We start from the raw sequence: 16541 nt of genomic DNA, 5'->3' as shown, positions 1-16541 counted from the left end.
ACTGCTGCTGGGCAGCTTTGCTGGTAATTCTTATATTGCAGGACATCAAAAGAAAAAAGCTGTTTGCATTGTAATTCTAAATTTAGGGTCCCTTTGTAAAAGGGAGAAGGTTCTTCTGGCAGTTTCCATTAATTAATTTGCTTCTAGGATTTAATTATAAATTCAACCAACTTTTATCTTTGTAATGAACTATTAGATCTGTCACTTGGTTCAGTTCTCAACTGGAGTCTTGGTGCTCTGATCTTGCAAGGGTGTGGTGACGAATTGTCCTCAAAGCAATGGAATTAAAACCTTTAAGGGTTCCCCCCCCTCATTAAAGGGAACCTCTTTTGCTGGCTGCCCTTGAGGAGGAAGTTTCATTACAGCAGCATCACATCTTGAAGGAAGCAAAAGTTTGGTAATTCCCTTTGAGTTAAATTTTCATTAAGGAGTTTCTTGGGTTTTTTTTAAAACATTGTGGTCCTGAACGGTTGCTGTTCCCTGTCTTCTGCAGATCTCACAGATGGGATCCTGGTCACCAGTGAGAAGGCTGTTCCAGCCCCTGGTGGGATGTTTTCTACCCCATCTGGACAGACAGAGGAGCCATCCAGCAGAACTGTGGTCCTGGTAACGCCAGCATCAGTGGCCTCCTCTGTCAGGAGGACAGCTCTTCCCTCTGTGAGGAGGATCAGCACAGCCGTGACCTACGGGCTGGACCGCCTGGAGTCAGAAGGTACCCCTGAGACTGAGGGGCAGGTGGCCTCCTGTGGAGTGCCACACCTGCCCTGACAGCCCCCAATTTGTCAGTTTGGCTCACACCTATGTGCACATCTTGTTCCCAATAAAGTTGTTGACCAACCTGTCCTCTCCCAGGAGGCACAGGAAGCAAGCAATGAGCAGTGTCCTGGAGGATGCCTGCAATTCCAGTGGCTGTGGTGGATGGGGATGGGTTTTTTATTGGCTAGGGAGCAGCAGTGGTGTTGCTGTTGCAGCAGGGTCTGGCTCTGCACACCTTTGATGCTGGTGCGTGCATCCACTGCAGAGCCTCTGTACCAGGGAACACCCACCAAGGGGTGCTGAGGTGAAGCAGATCCTGCCCTGGAGCTGCTCTGCAGCTCTGATCTGTCTTCTATTCACCTCACCCACAATTTTCCTGCAGAGAATTGTTTCTTGCTCTTTTTCTTACTTGAGCTCCTCTCTGCTTGTTCATCCATCCAGTTTTGTGCTCCAGTGTTTGGACTGACACCACCTGGCAGGAATTAATCTTTCTGCCTATTTTTGCTCCCCTTCCTTTATCTTGACCTTCTCTTGCCTTAGTATTTTACTGCAAAGGTTGGCAGCTCTCCAGGGGTGGCACTGCCAGATGGTATTTCTCCTCTGAGTAGAGGTGGGGTGCTACAGACAACAGCTCATCAGCATCTTTTCTCTGCAGGAAGCAATAACTCTCACTCCTGTTAAATTTAGAGGGCAGCAGAAGCTGGGAGTCTTCCCCACTGCAAGTTCCTGGCTTGCTGCTGGCTTTGAAGCCTTTCCCAAGCTCTCTGGGACTCCAACTGTAGCATTCTCCCCTTGCCAGGATGAATCTTGGATGTCTGTGGCAAGGCAAGGATGTGGTGCTGACAGGAGAGTGGCAGCAGGGGAAGGAAAGGTCGTGTGTGTAGGGAAAAGCTGGTCTTTCAGGCTGGGAAATAAGGTCTCTGCTTAGCAAGGGCAGTATGATTCAGGAGGCTAAAGTGTTTTATAGCCCTCTGGGATCTCCTTTAGAAGCCTGGGTTTCTGCATGGGAAGATAAGAGGGATTTCAGTTTCAGCTGAGCATTTGGTCTCTCTCTAATGAGACTTTCTGCACAGGCATTAAAAAAAAAAAAAATCTGTCTGCTCCAATACAGGACTGATGCAACTTTCTTGGATTCCTGCTGCACTCTGTTTTTAGAGAAGCTCTGGGCTTCTCTAAAGGCAAATGTGGGCTGTAGCTGGGACCAGGTGCCCTCAATGATGAGGACTCAAGTGGAAATCTGGGTTTCTTGGCTCTGCAGGTGCCTCTTCTCCAAGGGACATGTAGCTCTTTGTGCTGTGTGGATTTGACAACTGGCACAGCTTTTGTGGCCTAAATCTTTTCTGCTCAACCTAGACCTCTGTGCAGGGAGCCAGAAGGTTCCCTGCTGATGGGGATCATGAATTCCCTCTTGTAAAATGGGACAATTACAATTATCATGTGGGGAAAGGCTTTCTGCCTGGGGATGGTGCTGCTCCAGTTAAGCACAAAGGAAGGTTTTTGAATCTTTTTCTGCTTAATGGCAATTGGGGGGTATCACATCCTCATGGTGGAGTGGCATTTGGAAGCTTGGTTCCCAAAGTTACAGTTCCTAGTGTTTCCTCTCAGAACATTGGAATGCTGTCAGATCCAAGATGTTTGGGGGTGCTTTCCTTTAAAGCTACATGGAGCACCAGCCCAAGATATTCAGGCTTTTGGGGGATGCTGTTGCAGGCACATGATTGGGTCCCTAATGTGGGATCTTGGCCCCTTGGGGAGAGGCTGTGCCTGGCTCACTGTTGGAAGAAGTGCAAGGAGCTGAGTGAGCTCTGCTGCCTTCAGTGGGGTCCTGCTGAGCTTCCTCTCTGAAGGCCTGGCTCATCATTAAATAGAAACCCCTGCTGCTCAGCTCACTCTCTTTCTTGGGGGCCATCTGTGCCAAACTGCCTGTGGTTAATTGCATCTGTATATTCACCTGCCTGGCTTGGATGCAAAACTGCTTTAAAAATCAAATTGCACAGACAAAATGAAAATATGTCTTGACGAGCTTATCCTCCTCCCTGGTGGACTCTGCAGAGATGAGCTGGGTAACAAATATCCTCCTGCCTTGACTCTGTGGTAAGACTGGTCCTACTTGCCCTTCCTAGTCAGAGAAATCCTGTAAAGGGATTATAGGATACTGGGGACAGGACACAGCAGAGGATAAGGCTTGCTTTTCTGGGGGAATTGATTATATATTTTGTCTCTGTGCCTAGAATTTGTATATCTCTAGCAAGCTGAGCCCTGCAGGTTTCTCTGTAGGGCTTCTAGGTACAGAGAGCTACTGGTTCAACTGGCTTACTCAGGACCACTGTGTGAGCCTCCCAACACCCTTCAAAAAGTCACTCTCTGGAAAGAAACCACATTCCTTTTTGACTTGATTCCTGTGCTGTAACATCTGCCGTGGTAGGTATTGGCAGAGGTGGCTGCACACCCCCAGTGTGGCAGCATTTGGCAGGTGGAACTTCCTGAAGTGGCAGGACATGTGCCATGCTCCCTCTTCTGCAAGATCCTTGCAGCTTTCAGCTGAAAGCTGCTGGATAGAGCACACCAGACTCTGGTCCTGTCACAGTGGGTGAGGGTGAGTCTGTATCTGGCCCTGCAGACCTGAGGTTTGGTTCCCTTGTGTGACACCACCCTGCCTGGACAGCAGGGAATCGTGGCATCACAGAATGGGTTGGGATGAAAGTGACCTCAAAAACCATCTCATCCCAACCCCCTGACACGGGCAGGGACACCTTCCACTATCCCAGGTTGCTCCAAGCCCCATCCAACCTGGCCTGGAACACTGCCAGCAATGGGGCAGCCTGTGCCAGGGCCTCACCACCTTCACAGGGAAGATTTTTTTCTTGCAGTCTAATCTCCCTGCTGGGAGTGAGCTGCTCACACAGTTCAGGGGTCAGGAGGGCTGCTGACTGTGGAGGGTGCTCAGAGCTTTGATCAAAGCAGGAGCTGCTCTGCTTGTTGTGTGGTGTCAGGAACAGTCAATAGCTCTGAAAATGGGCAACTTAAAAATCAGTTGCTCCAGAGGAGGAGGCCTTAACCAAGTAGCTCTTGAATGTGGAGTGTTCCCAATTAATTAAGATGGCTCTCAGCTGGCAGGATTTGGAGTTTCACGTGCATTTGCAGCCTGCTGTGAACTATTTTGTGTACCACAGAACAGTTTAGGTTGGAAAAGACCTTCAGGCAAGTCCAACCTTTGACCAAGCACCACTGTGTCAACCAGACCGTGTCCAGTCTTTCCTTAAACACCTCCAGCAATAGTGACTCCACCACTTCCCTGGGCAGCCCCTTCCAATGTTTAATCACCCTTTCTGTGAAGAAATTCCTCCTGAATACTTCAGAACTTGTAGCCATTTACATAATTTTATAAAAGATCCTTCCACTCCCCATTTTTCTTCTGAGCTGTGTCACAGTATGAGGAACCTTCTTTTTTTTGGATGTGAAGGGTATTTTTTTCCAGGAAATTAAGGCTCTGAAAGGGATTGCTATTTGGACCTTGACTGTATGGATTAAGATCTGCCTCATTAAATCTCTACAACCCTGTTAAAAATTTAAATTAGGATGCAGAGGTGTAAATAAAACAGGCACTTAACCCAGCATGGTTAACTAGCCTGATATTATAATTCCTCACCAGCTTCTTGGATATCAACTAAATTGGCAAGGAACAGAAGACTTAAAGCACATGCAGAATGAATTATTAAATGGTTTTGGTACGCACTTTTCTCTTGCTTCTTGTTTATTGCTGCCACTGAAATGGGAACTGCTCTGTCTGGTGCAGGTTGACCTCTATCTTCCTCACAGTAGGTGGTGGCTCATCCCTCATTCTCCTTTGTAGCAGAAAATGGCAAAGTGTGACAATTTTTTGTATCAAACCAAACTCTTTTTTTCCTTTTTTTTTTTCTTCTCTCTTTCTTCTGATAGTGTTTGATACAGATATCCACAGCTTTTCTGTACAATCTGAGCCCAGGTTGCCTTACTCATGGGCAAGAATTCCTTTCCTAATCTCCAGTCTAACCCTGCCCTCTGTCAGGTTGGAGCCACTCCCTCTTGTCCTGTCATGCACTGGTCCAAAATCCACCTCCAGCTCTCTTGGACTCCCTTTAGGCACTGCAAGGGTCTCTGAGGTCTCCCTGGAGCCTTCCTTTCTCCAGGCTGAGTACCTCCAGCTCTCTCTGTTCTTTGTGATGTTCTGGCTCTGTTCTGCCTCCAGCAGGTTGGATGACATTTCTTAGTCTGACCCTGCCTTGCTTCTTGTTCTGGCCAGGCTTTGTTTGAGTTTTTAACTGTATTAGACTTTTCATTTGTCAAAAAAATTAGAGTTCACTTAAATATCACTTTAATGTTGTAGCTTTCCCATGCTTATCTCCAAGCTTGAACAAAAACAACAGAAAACCCTCACAGTTGCTATTGAAAGGTAATTGGGCTGTGTGAGTGAAAGCTTTTAATGAGTTTCTGTTTGTTTTAATCTGAGGATTAAGCATTTTATCCTCATGGCTCGAGGGAGGGGGCTTCAGGTAAGCAGGGATGTGGCAGTAAGGCTCTGCAAGGAACACTTTCTGCTGGAGTTGCTGCTGGCTGGGGTCCCTTGGAAGGTTGGGAGAGTGTTGCTCATGGGGCTTTTTTTGGGAGCTTTGTTCAGTGGGACTAGGGATGCTGCAAGAGGGGGTGAAGGACTTGGGAAGAAGCAGGAGTCTGACTAGAAAATGAGCTGAGTGGACTCAGTCATGTTCCCTTTGGCTCCTGATAGGACTTGAGTTAAAGCCTTGGTACCCTGGAGACTGTTGTCCATAATAACAGACCCAACTCCCAATCTACAGTGTCTGTGATGATCCAAGCTGGGCTTGTCTAGAAAATAAAGCTGAAATCAAATGTTTTCTTAACTCTTGGGTTTTTGGCTGTTATCTTCCCAGGCAGTGTGATTGAATTGAATGCTTCTGGAGAAACACCAACAGCCTTTTCCAATGAAAATGGAATTAATGTCTCTGCTGGGGCTGTTGAGTTTTTTTGTTGGTTTATTTTTTCCTTTTTTTTGGTTGGGGTTTGTTTGTGTTTGGTTTTTCTTTTTTCTGTGATTGGAAAGAAGTCTCATGCCCATAGCCCTTTTCCAGGGAAAGCATTTTGTTAAGAGATGTCATAAACTCCTTATCTGCCTTCATCTATCTTGTTCTGTCCACTCATAGGTCATGGTCATTAAATCTGGACTGATTTGACTGCTCTCACTTGATAAATCCTCTCTTTCTTGATTTTCATACTGGTTGGTTCAACACCTGTACACCCAGGGGTGGAAGAGCTGCTCTGTAGCAAGCCAGGGAACAAACTTTCTTTAGTCCATATGGGGTGTTTTGCAGCATTTTGGGGGTTTTTTTCCCCCCTTTAAAATAGTCTTGTGTTGCTAAACTGACCCTCTAGCCTGGCTCAATGTGAGAGTGATTTTGAGGTGAATGCTGCTGGAGATACAGTTTTTGTTTTAGGAAGAAATTCTTGAATGTGAGGGAGGTGAGGCACTGAGTGGTGGTGGGGCACACCTGGAGGAGCTGTGACTGCTCCATCCCTGGGGGAGTGTCCAAGGCACCAGGTTGGACAGGGCTTGGAGCAACCTGGAATAGTGGAAGGTGTCCCTGCCTGTGGCAGGGGTGGAACTGGATGGTTTTTAAGGTCCTTTCCAACCCAAATCATTCTGTGATTATAGAAATTTTTCTTTCTGATCTTAATACAGAAATAGAGCCATGCTCCCAGGAGAGTCTTTTTTACTTTTTTTTCTTCCCCCTGCTAAAAGTCCTCAGTGCCTTGGATCTCCTGTGGCAAGCAGTGAGCCAGGAGTGTAAAAAAAAACCCCAAGTGTGAATCCACTCAGCTTTGGGGGGGGAATTGGGTTATGATCAGAATTTGAATCTTTCCTTGTACTGTCTGTACAATGTCAGAGCCTTCTGCTGGGGAGCAGCTTCTCTTGAGCTTTGGCAAGGAGAGGCTCCTAAAGCAGCATCAGCTCAGCCCTGCTGCCAGGGGAATGCTCACTCTGCCAAGCAAGGATTTCCTTCTGTTACAAAAGAAAAAAAATTTGGACAAGACAAAACAACCTCAAGTTCCACCAGGGAATGTTTAGGTTGGGTATTAGGGCAAAATTTCTTCACTGGAAGGGTGGTCAGATACTGGCACAGGCTGCCCAGGGCAGTGGTGGAGTCATCAGTCCTGGAGGGATTTAAGAGGTCTGGCACTTAGGGACAGGGGTTAGTGGTGGCTTGGCAGTGCTGGGGGGAACATGGTGATGATTTTAGAGAGCTTTTCCAGCCTTGGTTATTCTGTGACGTGTAAATTCATGTTCTCTCGAAGCTTCTGTGGTAGGGTTATGTTATCCTGCTTTGTGTGGTAGGATCCTATCCAACAGGTGTATTCTTCCCAACAGTCCCTTTCCCTGTCTCTGTGCAACTGCCCAGATGCTGGAACTCCCCAGGAGATTGATTTTCCTAGAGCAGCACAGCATTTAAGACAACACCACATCCTGCAAATACCCTGGATGGCTTTGCAGTGGAGGTGACTGGGCTTAGCAGAGCTCATCCCTAGGGGGGTTTTCCCCTGGTGTTTGGCAGAGTTTCTGTGCCTGGATCTGTTGCCCCACCATGGCCCAGCACTTTGCCCAGGAGCAGAGCTTGGTGAGAGCCCATCTACCTTCCTACCAGCTCTCTCCTTCTGGGCTGTCAAAGGCAGCATTTTGGAGCTGTTGGATGGTGACACTGTATGACTAATCACGTGAAGGCAACACATTAATAATAAAAGAGTTGTCCTAGAAAGGCCTTCCTGACTTCACAACCAGCTGTGATCACAAAAGCAGTGCAAAGAGTGAACCTCAGTGGGAGAAAACACTTGGCAGTGGCTTCTTAATGCCTCTCCCTCCTGCTCTGGCAAGAGATGGGAGTCAAGACTCCCCATCCCTAATCCTGTTGTTAGTTACACATCATTATTTACATGTTTTTGTTATTAGCACACAGGGGTGACCCTGCAGCACTGAACACCAAATAAAATCACAGCTTAAACTGTCCTGGATCGCAGCAATCCTCTGTGGCATCATTTAGACATTGTTGTCTACTGAGTTTGGTGTGAGGGAGGCTGGGAAGGGAAAGGACAGAGCAAATGACAGCTCCACTTTTTGCCCTGCAACTTCCTTCCTTTTTAGTTTGTTTTATTTTTCCGTTGCACTTTGAGTGCAGTTTGTGCCTGTGAGTGAATCTATCACCTTCCACTGTGAGCCTCTCGCTGCTCAGGGCACAGGACGATATTGCTCCTGTGTGTTAAACTTGACAAATGATGGCTTCCTGGCTCTTCTGAGGAATGGAAGTGTTTGCAAACATTGATGGAAAATATCTCAATATAGAAATATAATTCTTCAGTGGAGGTTTCTTCAGCTCCATTGCCTTCAGCAAGGTTATGACCAAAATGGCTTCAGCTGCAGCTTCTTTCAAGTCATCACACCCCCAAAAATTGAGTCTGAGGCTTTTACCTGCTGGATGCTGGTGGTTGTCCAGTTGCTCCAGATCCTGCAGGTTCTGTGTTCCTGCTGTGTCAAGGAACTGCTTCCCAAGGGTGGTGTGAGGTGGTCTCATTTCTCCTGCCTAAGTCACAAAAGCCAGCATGGATGTGTACATGTGTACATTTGTGGTAAAAATCCTCACTTTTGGAGCAAGCATAAGGAGCTTTTGCCCCCCTGAAACAGCAAATCCAATCCTCTGGATATTACCAGTGTCACCAATGGATCCATTTGAAGTCCCATGATAAAGCCCAATGGTGTCTGTTTCTATTAATAAAGCTGGCACCCCCAAAAACTCTGAGAAAAATGTGTTATTTTATCTCAGCCTTGTTTCCTTGGCCTCCCTTGTAGCTTCCCCAAGCCTGAAATTTTGAATACCTGTTACAAGGTTGCCAAGTCCTTCAGAACTAAAACATTTGGCACATGAACTGGGAATCTCATTTTCCCTGGGGATTCCTGTTGTCCATTGTCACAGCAGGGAGATGCTGAGCTTCTTGGGTTTTTTTATTTTTCTGTTTCCATGAAGGCAAAGCAGAGGCTGTTTTAGTGAATGCAGTGCTTGTTTAGTCTGTCAGAGAGTGGCAGAAGTGTTCAGGCCAGTTTGGAGGGGGCTTGGAGCAACCTGCTCTGGTGGAAGGTGTCCCTGCCTGTGGCAGGGGATTGGAACAAGATGAGCTTTAAGGTCCCTCCCAACCCAAACCTTTCCATGATTCTGTGAAAACACAAACATCTGCTTGGGCTGTGTTTCAGTGCTGAAGTGTCCTGGTGTCACTGGGAGAGGAGAGGAGAGAAGATACTGTCCCTCCTGGATGGATCCACGTGGCACATCATGGATTTGGTGCACACAAACAAAATCAGCTCACGTGTAACCTATGAAAATCTGGAGCAAGGTTGGCTTACAGCAGAAGCCACGCTGGCTTGGCCAGCAGGACTAGGGAAGTGATGTTCTCTTCTCACAGGTAACAAATGACAGGACAAGAAAAACAGCCTCAAGCTGCACCAGGGGAGGTTTAGATGGGATATTAGGAGAAATTTCTTTAACAAAAGGATGGTCAGGCATTGTGTCAGGCTGCCCAGCCACCATCCCTGGAGAGATTAAAAAGATGCGTGGATGTGGCACTTGGGGATGTAGACTCAGTAATCTTAGAGGGCTTTTCCAACCTAAACCATTCCATGACACAAAAACAGTTCACAGTGAGCTGCAAATACACATGAAACTCAGGATTAATTTCTGGTTTTGCTGGGCTTTGCACTTTCAGTCCTTGCTACATTCAGTCTTTCCCAATAATTTCCTTTCAATCTGCTGCTGAGGCCTTTTGAAGGCCAAAAAGTGCCAATTTAGGAGGAAAAACGTGACTTTTGCAAAAGGCTTTTGTGTGAAACACAAACCTCCAGCTTGAGATTCAGCTGTGTGATGCTCACTTCCATTTTCCATCTTATGAGACTACCGAGCCTTATGCACAGCCTGCCCACGGCTGCCTGTTGTGCCTCTGCTGCTGAAATCCCACACTCGTGAAGTCTTTGGGGTTTTTTTGGAAGTGTAGCTTCCTCCTTGTGACCACCAAGTGGTGCTCTGCGCTGCACCTTGCAGCAAGGCAAGCTGTTGGCGTTTCGGAATGGGGACTAAAAAGCTGTTTTCAAATGCAGGAATGAGCCAAAGAGGAGAAGGGAACAAGCTGAGAGCCTTTTCCTTCCCCCTTGCAGCGGCTGTGTTACAAGGATCTCATTATTCACAGCTTTCTGCTGCGGCTTCGTGGTGATTGATGGAGCTTGGTGATCATCAGATGTGATAAGTAGTCTCAGCACTTTCAATTTGGGTGTTCAGCTTGGCTGCCTTCGAGGCTTTGGAGACAGGGAGATGGCTATCTGTGGCTTCAGCACTCGATCCTGGCAGGTGTGTGTCATTTGGGTTGTTAAAAATCACAAGAAGCTTCTAAAATCCTTGTCCCAGAGTAGTTTTTCAGAGATAAAAATCCGATGCCTGTCCTCTCTTGGCTGGTTTTTATGCCTAGTCTAGGGAAAAACTCTGTTCATGTTCCTCTTCTCTGGTGTTCTGGCTGTTCAGTGTGGCTGCTGTTAAGTTTTGGGGTTGTTGATAGCTGTGTTGCTCTCAGCAGAGGGAAAAGACCTACATTAACTTGTCTTTGCAGGTTTCCTGTGAGACTCTCTGGGGGCCACTCTCAGCTTTACAGTCGTGTGTTTTGTATGAAAACATGCATTTTGGCAGAGAAAATTCGGAGGTTGATTCTAAATGACAGGCACATTCTAATGCAGAAACTGCCTACAAATGCAGCGGGAATTTAAGGGGCCAACCACATCCCCGTGAGCTCCATTAGATGCTCTGTGTGGTGTCATTGTGGCAGGAATGATCTTTCCAGGTACCAAAAGCCCTGCTACAGCAGGATGATGCAGCTAAATCCCGACAGCAGCTCATTTGTATGGAACACAGGACTAGAACTGAAAGGCAGCGACTGGGATTGTCTTGCCTGGTGAGCTGAGAAAAACGTGCAGTGCTTGGAAGCAAATCCTTGAATTACAAGGGAAGGAGATGCCATGGAAGAGCACAGTGAATCAGTGAGTCTGTAACATGCACTGATCTCCCCAGTCTGTGGAGGCCAAAGGAAGGAGACCACCTTACCCCATTTAATCCAGGTTGGATTGCCACCAACCTATATGAGGTGCAACTCCAAATAAAGGGATATCTGGATAACAAATGGTGATTTGGCTGGATTGTTAGTTTTTAATGCCTGATGCAGGGTGATGGGCTCTCCCAGTCTGACTACACCAGGAGACAGTTTCTCTACCTGTCTGAGCAGAGTTGGTGTAAATTAGATAAAGGTGCGTAAATGCTATATTTTGATTCTCAGCTTTGAAAAAGTGTGAGAAATTCAAAGCATGGCATTGTTCCAGATATTGTCTGTCCCTGGTGGGTGGCTCCATCAGTAGCTATTAAATAGCTCCAGTGCAAATTCTGGGCATAGGATGTCCCTGAGACTTTGGTGACTGTAACTTGGGAGGAGAAACTGTGGGAAGACTGGGCTCTGTATTTGCCCTGCTCTGGTCTTTCTTCAGCATCTGCAGCAAGTTATGGTTGGAAATAGGATGTGGACAGAAAGGGTCTTTGGTTTGATCCAGTACAGTGGTTCCTGTGTTGCCATTTTAGATTCTAGTGATGAAACATGGCTTAAATATTTATTTTTCCGCATGTGAACAGTACAGACAGTTCTGGAATAAATGGGTATCTGCTGTGGCATAGAATTAATAGAATCCCAGAATGGTTTGGGTTGGAAGGGACCTTAAAGATCATCCTGTTTCAACCCCCTTGCCATGTGCAGGGACACCTTGCACTAAATTCACAGGAATTTCCCCAATGTCACATTAATCAGCTCTCCCATGAAGTGTTGGTTCTGCTGCCTTCTCTCCAACACTTTCCAAGGCCAGGTGGGATGGGGCTTGGAGCAACCTGGTCTAGAAAGCAGTGCCCTTTCCAGAGCTGGGAAATAATAAGAGTTAAAAATAGAACCAACTTATTGCTGCCTCCAAGATTGGAACTCAGGGAAAGAGCTCTCGCTTGGGCTGGAATGAGTTAAGCAGGGAGCTCTGTAGTTACAGATGCTCAAGTGTTGGTACACATGCACATCCTTATTTGTTAGGAAGCAAAAAATTACTGTATTTCCCGCTAATTTGAGAGTCTGAGACAGCATCTCCTTGTTCCTCAGCAACTTCCAGTGGTGATGAGCTCCTCCCAATGAACCCCTCTGGATGTCTTTCCTGTTAGAGAACAGGCACAAGTTTGTTCAGCTGCTCTGCCTTTGGAGGAGCTCAGCTTGGTGCTCACCTAGAGAGATCTGTGAACTTTCTGCCTGGTGGGATGTTTCCTGATGTTTCTTTTCTGTCTCTCTGGCCAGAGGGTGAGGAAGAGGAAGAAGAGGAGGAGGAGGAAGAAGAAGAGGAGGAAGAGGAAGACGAGGAGGACAAAGACATAGACCTGATGGATGAAAGCATGGAGGGTGACACGGAGCTGCCAGGCTTCACACTTCCTGGAGAGACCTCCCAGGAGCCCCTGGCTGGCCTGGAAAACCCTGTGGCCCAGCTGGCTGGGGTGTCCTACCAGGTTCCTGACACCATCGAGTGGGAGCAGCAGAACCAGGGCCTGGGTAAGAGAAAAGCCCCTTCTTGCTTTGCCCTTACAAAGGACACATCTCCTGCTCTGCACTCTGCATGAGACAGTCCCTTGTGCCAGGAAATCTCATGGGTTGGCTCTCAAGCTAAACCCAATTGTTGTTTTTGCTTAGTGTTGTCTTGCTCCAAGGGTGGACAAAAAAATAACTTCTCGTGTGAGATTCCTGGGGAAATTTCAGTTCCCTTTGCCCAAGATGGGTTGGTGTAGGGATGTTTGTCCTGTGAGGACAAAGGAGTTGGGTATTTGCTCATCAGCCCGTTTGGTACTTCAGCAGCATTTGTCTAAGTTCCACTCCTCTGGCATTTTAAGAAGTGCATGGTCCAGCCATGGGGCCCTGTGCTGGCAGTGTGAAGACAAACCTGCAAAGCCTCTACAAAGCTTTATACAATTTATTCCCACTGTACATATAGGCCCTGTGTTTAATGACTCCACCTAGGAGTCAGTGTTTATATGTGTGAAGTCCACATGATGCAAGTCAAAGCTGGTGTGGGACAAGGTAGATCTTAGCAAGGAACTTGTCCCACATTGGCAAAAGGCTCTGGAATCATTTCCCAGCATACTCAGTTCCCAAGCCAAGCCCCATCAAATGCAGTGGGAACCCTTCAGGTGAATTTGTGGGAGCTGAACCACATCTAGACAGAAGGTCTTTATGTCTGGCTATTAGAATTAGCTGTTCCGAGAAGCTCATCAAACAAAAAAAACCCCAAAACTCCTTTATATGTTGTCTATCACATACATTTATGTGAGATTTATCCCTTCCCCTGAATGTGTAATTCTGATTTAACCTGGAGGTTCTCCTCTGTGATGCTGTTTCCAGCCTGCTTTAGTGATGTTGGCTTCCTTAATTGAATTGAAGATTGTGTTTCAAGAACACTGTGGGAGGACTGATTTCCAGAACTCTGTGGAAGGGTTGGCCTTTGAGGGGAGATTGAGTTTGCACCAGGGCTGATCCCTCCCTGTCACACTAAATCCTGCTTGGAAAACACCGTGTTGGGGGGTGGCTGTGTCAGGCCTGTTTCACATTCCTGTTATCCCATCAGGCTGCACAGGAGCTGTGTGAGGGGAATAATTCCAAGTCTTTAAGGGTTTCTGGCTTTGGCAAGCTGGGTGACAGAGGTATGTGGTGCTGTTGGATATGACAATGTTTGCCAGGAACTTTGGGGTTACAGAGGAGGTTGTTCTGCATCAGGCACCAAGTTCATGGTTTATGCAGGTCTGGACTGGAGTCACAGCTGCATTTCCAGCTGCTGGAGGAGGAGGCTCAGGGTAGAGATGCCTTTCTGGTACAGGAGGCAGGTGAGAAAGCAGCAACCAGGGGTTGATGCTGTTCCTCAGACCCTGGAAAGGCCATATTTCCAAAAATTTCAGACAAGGAATTAACAGATTATGTGGCAAAAACCAGGATTCTTCTCCCTAACTTACGTTTTATTGACTTTATGCAAATTGGAGGAGCCCCTGTGAAGTCTAAACTGGGTCAGCATCAGCAATAGGTCTGAGCACCTGAAGGACTGGGTAGATGTGGGTTTTGGCATTCTCTGGAAGTGCCTGGCTGGGTTACACATCACCAGATCCAAATGGTTTGGATTGCCTTTTGTTTTCAGGCTGTTGCAGTCCGTGCAAACATCCATGAGGGAAAGGATGAGGCTGTGGCTGAGCTGAGTTTATTTTTAGGAGTTGGATGGGACTTTTGTGCAGTGCTGTGCTGGCAAAAAAAAAGAGGGGAAGCAGTGGGATCAGCCTCTCTGCTTGTGACTCAGCCCTCTTACTCCAGCAGGCAGACACTTATGAAAAGAGCCATTTCTTTTCCTGCCTAGATGACCTCAGAGGCTCTGTGACACTGCTTCCTTTGCCATCTGCAGTGTGCTGGTGCTCAACAGTACTCCTACGAGGAAGGGAAGTTATTTATGGTTTAGAGGCACAAAGAGAATGGAACTAGATGGGGAGATTGGAGCTAAATGATCTTAGATCACTTCCAACCCAAGCCATTCCATGATTCTGTGATTCTATGAAAACCAAGGGCTTGCATGGGCTCACACTGATAATCTGAGCTCCATGGAAGGAGTTGAACCCAGGGGATGAGAGGGCTGATTTCCTGGGACTGAGTGGGGAATGGGAGATGCTTCTGCAGGAGAGTAGCCCCTCCCCTCTCTGGTTTGTGCCAGGTGGGAATTTCTGCCTTGGTTCCCAGCTCTGGGTTCATGGGCACTCATGAGGCTAGCTCCGTGTCCATAGCTGGTCCTGGCTATGTGCTTCTTTATGGAGTGTATTTGGGAGAAGAGGAAAGGTGGAAAAAGCACACAGCTTGTGTCAGCAGGGGGTGGGTTGTTAAGAACGGAAGAAATCCCCCAACCTTGCAGGAAGCTGGAAGAGCTGTTCCCATTGTTCTGCTGGAGCACCTGGAGAGACCAGACTCACTGTAAAAGACTTGTGAAGCTTTGGATCTGCTGGATAGGTGCATGGGCTGTTTTTCTTTGAAACCCTTTTTCTCTAGGTGATTTTCAACTTTGAAAATTCAGTTCTTTTGATTTTTGGGACAGCTTTGTAACTGCTGGACATCCCCAGAAGAGCTCTGTCTGTCCCTTCCTTCCCTAAATAGTGCTGGGATGTGAAGAATTTCCCTTATTGTGTAAATTAAACAGGGTTTGGAGGGGGAAGCTGTTCTACTTCACCTGGGCTATGGCATTGGAAAGGGAGACCTGAAGGAAGGTGACAGTACCTAGCAGAGTAGAGGGTGAGGGACAACATCCAAGCACCAAACTTCTACAGTTGGCATTTTCCATTTTTAATATACCTTACACGCATGTCTTCCTCCTGAGGGGATGCATCTGTCCTCTAGCCTTCAGAATTTTGACATTTAATGCTAAAATCTACAGTACAGAGGAGCCCAGAAGTGTTGGAATAGCTGTTCTCAGGTCAGTTATTATTGAGTTTGCTTGCTCTGATGGCTGACATGCTGCAAATCCCCAGAGAACAAGGAACTTGATCCACAAAACATCTTGGCAGGGCAAGAGACAGTTTGGATTTTTGTAGTGGTCAATGAGAAGGCGCTGGAGGAACAGAATCATTAAAAATGTCAGTTCTGGGCAGTCAGATGGTCCTACATTAACTCCAGCTGAGCAAAAGCCATTTATAAGTGCCAGTAATGAGACTGACAGTTTTACAGCCCATCAACTGACTCTCTAACCAGCAATATTTAGACAGAGTAAAGCAGAAAATGAGAAAATCTGTGCCTTTATAAAATAGAATTTGAGCTTCCAAAAGCCATCCTGGCAGCCTGCAGCCCTGGGGAAGCGAGGTCTGAATATGATTTGGGATCTGGTTTGGTGTCCTCTTCAAGTGCTTTGCCTTCAGAAGTTGCCAGTGAAGGACAGAGCAGCACTTTTGGACCTCTCTGCATTCTTTGTGAGGTGACTTTGGTGTGTCCATACTTGTTTCTTGGTTTGTGTATATGGGGGGTGTGGTAGGCAAACACTAAACACCTGGAGAGCATTGGATGGGCAGGAAGATCACATGCATAACTTGAATTTTCAGGGAATAAATAAAACCACCTAATTTTCCCCTGCTCCCTCTTTTGTGATGCATTACCAGGAGAACTGCAGTTGGTTGAGGTGGGTTCAAACCTAGTGAACAGTTTATGGTCCTTCAGTTATTCCTCATGCACCTTAGAGCAGATGGTCTATGTTGTACAACTCCAAGGAGATCAAACCCCTCTGCTTCTGTTGGTGGCGGCTTCTTCTCCCAATTCTCAAGAGTATTTATTCTCTCAGTTCTGTGAGAATTCTTAATTTAACAACAATGACCCAAGAGGAAAATTGGCCCCAGGCTTCCCAGCTATTTCCTGATGCCTCAGTGCTTGCTTGTGATCCACATCCCAAGGTGAAGGACTCCTGCTATCCATAGGTAACAGCAGGAGGTCTGGGGAAATTTACTAAGCCTTTAGTTTTACCACATTGGGGCATGCAGCAGTTTGCTTTGTGCATTTAAAATGTATGGAATTGCTGTTTTATTCTTTCTCAATTTAGGGTCCACTTGATATAATTTTTGTGTTTTCGCTAACATGTT

General features: G+C 46.8%; 1 protein-coding gene across 2 annotated transcripts in view; it reads left to right on the top strand.

Annotated features, from left to right (window-relative positions):
- ARMH4 (armadillo like helical domain containing 4) overlaps positions 1–16541 on the top strand; it is a 57253-nt gene that overhangs the window by 9093 nt on the left and 31619 nt on the right. For both annotated transcript variants that reach the window (XM_032112529.1, XM_032112528.1), the window contains exons 4-5: positions 494–712; positions 12205–12453. In XM_032112529.1, coding sequence (XP_031968420.1) covers positions 494–712; positions 12205–12453 — 468 coding nt within the window. The remainder of the gene's footprint in view (positions 1–493; positions 713–12204; positions 12454–16541) is intronic.

The sequence above is a fragment of the Corvus moneduloides genome, chromosome 6 (genome assembly GCF_009650955.1).
Source record: "Corvus moneduloides isolate bCorMon1 chromosome 6, bCorMon1.pri, whole genome shotgun sequence".
NCBI classification, from domain to species: domain Eukaryota; kingdom Metazoa; phylum Chordata; class Aves; order Passeriformes; family Corvidae; genus Corvus; species Corvus moneduloides.
The sequence above is the reverse complement of the archived record's forward strand: the minus strand, read 5'-3'. Positions and strand labels throughout refer to the sequence as shown.